At 37.5% G+C, this 6,850-nt stretch overlaps 2 protein-coding genes across 2 annotated transcripts; both read right to left on the bottom strand.

Annotated features, from left to right (window-relative positions):
* Positions 1 to 403: 403 nt before the first annotated feature.
* LOC114738719 (putative calcium-transporting ATPase 13, plasma membrane-type) lies at positions 404 to 5,293 on the bottom strand. Its single transcript, XM_028926781.1, has 2 exons — positions 5,289 to 5,293; positions 404 to 3,034 (listed from the first exon to the last, which is right to left on the bottom strand). Exon 2 carries the CDS (start codon positions 2,836 to 2,838, stop codon positions 589 to 591), a length of 2,250 nt encoding a protein of 749 aa, XP_028782614.1. The 5' UTR covers positions 2,839 to 3,034; positions 5,289 to 5,293; the 3' UTR covers positions 404 to 588.
* Positions 2,849 to 3,672, bottom strand: LOC114738724 (putative calcium-transporting ATPase 13, plasma membrane-type). Its single transcript, XM_028926784.1, has 2 exons — positions 2,960 to 3,672; positions 2,849 to 2,885 (listed from the first exon to the last, which is right to left on the bottom strand). The coding sequence occupies exons 1-2, from the start codon at positions 3,670 to 3,672 to the stop codon at positions 2,849 to 2,851; spliced, it is 750 nt and encodes a 249-aa protein (XP_028782617.1).
* Positions 5,294 to 6,850: the final 1,557 nt, after the last annotated feature.

The following is a 6,850-nucleotide window of genomic DNA, read 5'->3' as shown; positions in this document are numbered from 1 at the left end:
TTTCCACAACGGTTAATAACCGCCGTGTTTTCTTATACTTTCAACGTCGACTCTTTTTACTCTGCCTCCAAAACCGCCGTTAAAAGCCTCAATTAACCGCCGTTAAAAGCCATTTTTCTGGCAGTGTGCACATGAAATATTAGGGTGGAAACTACAGCTTCCGAAAAGAATGGATATGGATGTCAAGGTTTATGTGTAATGTAATATTAAATAAATAAAGGCAACAGAATAAAGGTAAGAGGAGTGGGCAGTAGTATTATTTTAAGCTCAAGTTGCACATGATGAATGGAGGAAAGGGGTAGGAAACAGAAGAAAGTTGGCAGTAGCCCAGCGCCCAAACAAAGAATTCAATTCCCTGGCATTGAAAGTGCCATTTAATTTCCTCCCACCACAAATTAAAGCAAAAGTACAATAAAAGTTTATTATATTTAAAGTTATGACAGTGCAAACCAGTTATTTCTGTCGTGTCTAACCGCAAAGAGTTGGATATGATCCCCCTCTGGAAGTATTTAAATGTGCACTGTGTTTTTGTACCTCAAAGGGACCTGACCCATCACTATACCATCATAATCATCTACTAGAAAGTATTCATTGCTTTTTCAGGTTCAAGAAACTAAGCAGTGGTCTCTCTGGGACGGGAATGAACTTGACGACCCAACCGATAGGCCAAGAAATAGCTGCAATTAGAATGCATGCACCCCATTGCCCCCAATTCAATCTTTCAGTGTCTGCAAATTTCTTAAGAAACTCCACCATCAACACCTGAAGCACAATAGTTATCCCTATGATTCCCAAAAACAACCTGTTCTTTTGAATCCCTTGGAACACATTCTTCTTCTCCAACTTCCTTGCATTAAACTCATTGAACACTTGGCATAACACAAATGTGTTGAAAATCAAAGTGTCATTTACCTTTGAACTCACCCCGAATATGGCCTCACCCTTGAACTGTAATGTCAATAGAATTGTGATCTGGTATAAAGCTTGGGCTAAGAGATTTCTCCACATGATATTAGTGATGAGAGGCTCACTTCTACCCACTGGGGGTTTGTCCAATAACTCCCTCGTAGGCTTCTCTGTTGCTAAAGCTAGAGCACCCAAAGTGTCCATTATTAGGTTCACCCACAATAGCTGGACTGCGGTTAATGGCACTTCTCCTGCTGATATTGCAGCCACAAAGTTAATTGCAAGAGCTGCAACATTTACTGTAAGCTGAAATTGAATAAACTTTTGGATGTTGTTATAAACACATCTTCCCCATTTAAGAACTGTGGCAACTGAGGTGAAATTATCATCCAAGATAACAATGTCTGAGCTTTCCTTTGCAACTTCAGTGCCTTGAATCCCCATAGAAAGTCCTATATCAGCTTCCTTTAATGCTGGAGCATCATTGGTGCCATCTCCTGTGACGGCAACGACGTGACCTTTCTGTTTGAGGCATTGAACCATTAGGAGCTTGTCAAAGGGGGAGGATCTTGCCATCACACAAATTTTCTCCACTTTGTTTAGTCTTTCCTCGACAGACAAGTTTCGAAATACCTCACCTTCGATGACTGCTTCAGATGTGTCTTGATTAGGATGGAGGATGCCGCATTCTGTAGCTATGGCTTTGGCTGTGAAAATATTGTCCCCTGTGATCATTTTGACATTCACTCCAGCTTGTTGGCAATTGTTTACAGCGTTCTTGACTCCTGGACGACATGGATCCTTAATACCAATAAGTCCTAAGAGGGTGAGCCCTTCTTCTCTTATATCTTTGATTCCTCTATCATCTTCTTCAGCTACTTCTGTTTGTGCAAAAGCAATACACCGAAGGCTGCTGGCCGCCATCCCTTGAATGATTTGCTCAAAGACTAGCTTTTTGTCGTCATCAAGTTCTTTCATATTGCCAGAAGCATCGTAGTACTTTGAACACAACCTGAGCACCATCTCAGCTGCTCCTTTCCAATGTGCATGGATTTTGTTGTCTGCCTTCCTTTTAATCAAAACCCCACTCATCTTCTTCTTTGAATTGAAGGCCTCCACATGAAGGATGGTAAAACTTTGCGTTAATTCCTCCATGTTCATGCCCAAATCAAGAACAGCCCATGAAAGAATGGCTTTTTCTGTTGGACTACCTGAAAATTCATATTCGGAATTTTTTGTTTTAGACTTGTAAACACTACCTGTGGTGTTAAAGGCAACCCCTTCTTTGATTAGTTGTTGGACATCCGAATGAACTGATGATTGATAAGGTTCCTCTTCCATAGGTTGCTGTCCAAGCCAGAACTTCGTCACTTTCATCTCATTAAGCGTGAGTGTGCCAGTCTTATCAGTGCAAATGGTTGTGGCCGACCCCATTGTCTCGCAGGCAGAGAGCTTCCTCACCATAGCCATATCAGCCATCATCTTCTTCATGGAATAAGCAAGCGTCAATGTCACAGCCAATGGAAGCCCTTCTGGAATCGCGACCACGACAATAGTAACGCCAGCAGCAACAATTCCCACAACTCCATTCATTATGTCATCAAACTTGGTGCTGCTTCCCTTGAACTCCTTATTCCCATTCTCATCAGTTGTGTTCCCTGTGAAGTAGCGAACTAACATAACAACAAGAACAAGAAAAGCCACTGCCAAGCCAACTTTGCCAATGGCAGAAGTAAGCTGATTGAGGCGTTCTTGCAGAGGAGTTTCTTCATTGTTGTCTCTGCTTATGGAACCCATCATTTGACCCCATGTTGTGTTCGTACCGACAGAAGTGGCGAGCATTTTAGCAAACCCGTCAGCCACCTTAGTCCCAGAAAACAAAAATGGGTTTTTGTCGCCGTTAATCTCTACGTGGTCGCTCTCACCTGTCATGCTAGACTCATCAACTTGCAGAGAATGGCCTTCCAGGAGCAAGCCATCTGCAGGAACTTGGTCTCCGATCTTCAGCCACACGACGTCACCCACCACGATGTCGTAAATGGAAACTTGTTGCCGGCGACCACTTCGTACAACATCTACTTGGATGTTATTGCTAACCTGGGACAGCTTGTCGAATTGTCTGCTCTGTCTGAAGTTACTGATGGAAGATACAGCAATGACTAGAAAAACAGCAACGAAGATGCTTCCACCTTCGTACCAGCCTTCTTTGATTCCATTCTCTTTGATGCCGAAGCCAAGAGACAGAGCAGCGCAAACCAAGAGAATGAGAATGGTGGGGTCCTTGAAGCCCTCACTAACAAAATGAAAGAAACCTCTCGTAGGTGGTTTGGGATAGGTGTTAGATCCAAATGCGTCGCGCCGTCGCATGACGTCACTGGGATCATCATCATCACCACCGCCTTTGACTCCATTTTCAATGTCGGTTTTTAGAGCGGAGACCACGCCATGCACCCCACCAAGATTTTGCAGGGTCTCTTCATTTTTCTCCTTCACGAGATTGGTGAGTGTGGTTTGGCTAACACTGAAGAAGGAATAATCTGTGTCTAAATCGATAACAGTATAGGAGGAAGAAGGTGACAGGTTAGGCTTGTTCTTGATGGTGGTACGGGAGGGAAGCAAAGTGGATTTGAAGTGAGACAAGAGAGCTCTGTAACAATATATACTAACGAATGCGGAGCGCCATTTTTTGTTGGGTTTGCTAAGATTCTTTGGGGCATGCAGAAGTGTCTGTATTGTCTCCATATCTGGCAAAAATGCCTTCGACATGTTTGTTTTGATTGGCAGAAACTCAGAAACTTGTATGGGCAGTGAGCTATTATGAGGCTATCTGGAAGCTTAATAATATATATGCATATATATGTGTATATAAGGCATGACGTCTCAGGCTCTGTGTGTGTGTGTGTGTGTGTGTGTGGCAATGAAATAGAGGAATGCAAAGTGTAACGTTTCTGAAACTGAAGAATGAATAGCAGCTTGGTGGATATGCAGAAAACTTCTTGAAGGCTTAATAGTGTGTGTTCGTGTGTGTATCTATAAGACCATATTTATGGATGCTATATATGAAATATATATATATATATGAACAAAAGAAGTAATATTATATGTATCTATAAAACTGTATATATGAAATATGAAGACAGGAGAGTTTCCGGACCTGAAGAATAGAAGGAGAGATAGCACAGAATTTGGAATGCAGAGTAGGCTGAAAAAGTGAAAGCTTAATAGAGGGTGTGGATATATATGACATACAATGGGATGATGATATATTTATACACAGGCAATAAGTTTCCCTGAAGGCGAAGTCACGTCGACATGAAGAATTCATTGCAAATAGCTTTTGGGGCAAATAAATAAATATTACACGCGGAACAGTGTTTGATACTAGAGTCTCTGGATTTGCCGTAACAAAACAAGGAAGAAGCGTTTGAAGTTTAAACTACGAAGTTTCGCAGGCAGGTTCCCAATGAAGTTGCGTGTCTCTTCTCGTCCCACTTTGCGTCGAAAGTAGGTTCCAACAATTATGACTTCAGATTCAGATTCATAGGTACGACAAATTATTCATATAAATGTCTGTATATTAAGAAATCTTTTACTACGTAGTACGTACTGATATTATTTTTATTGTGAAAATATTATGCATTGCTATGTGTAATTAATTTGAATTTTATTTGTAACTATCGATCATCTGCATTCTGCATGAGTTTCTTCGTTCGATGATTATTTGAATTTTTTTTTTTGCAAGTTATATTGTCAGAAAAGAATAGGTTTCGACGGTTAATTTTAAAATAATATACTTTGTTTTTATTTATAAATTTCACGTCTAAACTTTTACTTACATATTAACGCGTGCTATAGGTAGGATCGACGCAGAAAAGAGAGACAATGATTCATTCAGCACTAAAATGACAATAAATTCCCATGTAAAAAGATATCGGAACAGCCAACAAGTCATATGGAGAAGCATCCTTTGAACGTCACTTCCTTTTGCAAATGGGATTCTCCTTTTTGTTGCGTGGAATAGCATTTAAGTTTTAAAAAAATTATTAAAAGATGAAGGGACAATCACAAAAAAGGCCTTGAAAATAAAAAAAATTATAAATAGAGACCCAATACAATATTAATATTGGTTTTGACAATAATTGATAAGCAAACGACAACAATTTTATGAACAGGTCCTTGTATATAATTTTTTAATTTTCAAGATTTTTTTTGTAATTTTTTTAAAAATAAGATGAATGCAACTCCTACAAGTCATTAAGAGAATCATAAATAGTACTACCTCCTATAAGACTTTGTTTGTAAACTGCAAATAAAATCTTATAATTAGAATCAGAGGTAGTACTTCATTTAGCTTTTTGCTCTTAGCCTTTCTAGTCACAGACCTTCCATAAGTTGCCATTTTCAATTGACTAGCTCTCAATAAAAGCACTACTATGACAAGCACAGGGCCTTAAATATGAAAAATTGAAATAAAAATAAAATATAAAACAACAATAAAATTAAAAATACAGTAAAGAATTGCCATTACAAATGGCAATAAACAGTTAATAAATATTTTGTGACTTAAAAATAAAAATGAGATAATTATTATTTTTTAATATATAGTACATATTTAATATTTCTTCAATTCATATAGATGTATTTGGTTGGGATTAAGTGTAAATTTTTGCCCGTCAAAGAATGTGATTTTCTCATTAGAATACAAAGCATTCGTTTTTTTTTTTTTAATCAAAAGCTGAAATTACAAGCCACGCTAAATCCCATATCTAGCCTACCAGAAAGTTTCCCTAAATGATCAACGAGGGAGTTAAATTCTCTACAAAACTTGACTTGCCAATCCCTATTCATTAGGTGTCTAAGGTTCATCCATTAAAAGGTCGTTATCATCATAACCTCTGGGAGCCAAATTAATTGCTACAATACAGTCTGAATACAGATAGATCTTTTTAAGACTCTGGTAAAAGCCAAAGATGTCGGCAATGACTTGGGTACTCATGAGTTTACAGCTAAACCCACAAACCCATCTGTTACCATTTGCTTCTTTCCTGTGATTGGTTTTATGCTCATTAAAAATTTTAAGACACCTGAAAGACCAAATATCCCAACAGATAAGCATTCGTTTTGCTGTCAACCAGGGAGGACGCTCATCCTATCCTAACCATACAAATTTAGTATGGGCAGCCAAAATTTAAATTTTTAAAATTTTTATCTTTAAAAATATTTTTTTAATAGATAAAAAATTCAAAATAAATACAATCTCTTAAAACTATATTTTAATGGTGTAGATTTTACCCAATAATGTGCTCATCGTGAGTGCTGAATCTGTGCTGTTTAGCCGGGGTGTCTTCTGCCGACAGCCGCTTTTAAGCTAATGCGCTCCGTCGTTAAAAATTATGACGCGGCATGCATGTGGGAACAAGATGTGTGTACACAACCCAAAATGAGTAGCCTTTTTTGACTTATAAGTTTCAATAAGCATATTATCAAAATATTGGACTTGGGGTCGCGCCCCATTCTCGAGAAGCCGACTTAATTTGATTATGATTGAGTTCTCATCATATCAATTTATTTTAGGTTTAATTCTGATTTAATCCATTGGATATTATAAACTTATATATTATCTGAATATTATAAATTAAATCACTTATTTAATTTATATTATATTTAATTGGGTGATTATTTCAATTAATTGACTAAGTCAGCCGAGATATAATATTACTCGATTATTTTGTTTAATTGGGATGTTTTCTAATTTTTCAATCAGATAATCCGGCCTGTCAAGATATATTTTTGGAATAAATCCCATAAATTTTTTATTTATGTTTTCATCCTAAATATAGGAGTTAGATAATTAACTTATTATTATAAAAAATTAATTATTTATGATAGATGTGTTGATTTTTTTTAAAATATTTTTATTACGTTGCCCTGCAGATGGAAACTT

Source organism: Neltuma alba, unplaced genomic scaffold (assembly GCF_004799145.2).
Source record: "Neltuma alba isolate B1F8T4 unplaced genomic scaffold, ASM479914v2 tig00013669_pilon, whole genome shotgun sequence".
Lineage (NCBI taxonomy): Eukaryota > Viridiplantae > Streptophyta > Magnoliopsida > Fabales > Fabaceae > Neltuma > Neltuma alba.
Note: the sequence above shows the minus strand (reverse complement) of the source record. Positions and strands in the feature narration are given on the sequence as shown.

Bases quoted from the DNA above. Each gene is read 5' to 3' on its own strand.
- LOC114738719 (XM_028926781.1), bottom strand. From the start codon at position 2,838: ATGACAGGTGAGAGCGACCACGTAGAGATTAACGGCGACAAAAACCCA.
- LOC114738724 (XM_028926784.1), bottom strand. From the start codon at position 3,672: ATGTCGAAGGCATTTTTGCCAGATATGGAGACAATACAGACACTTCTG. The intron at 2,886-2,959 runs GCAACAAGTTTC...AAGTTCCTGCAG, and splicing joins GTTGTACGAAGTGGTCGCCG to ATGGCTTGCTCCTGGAAGGC.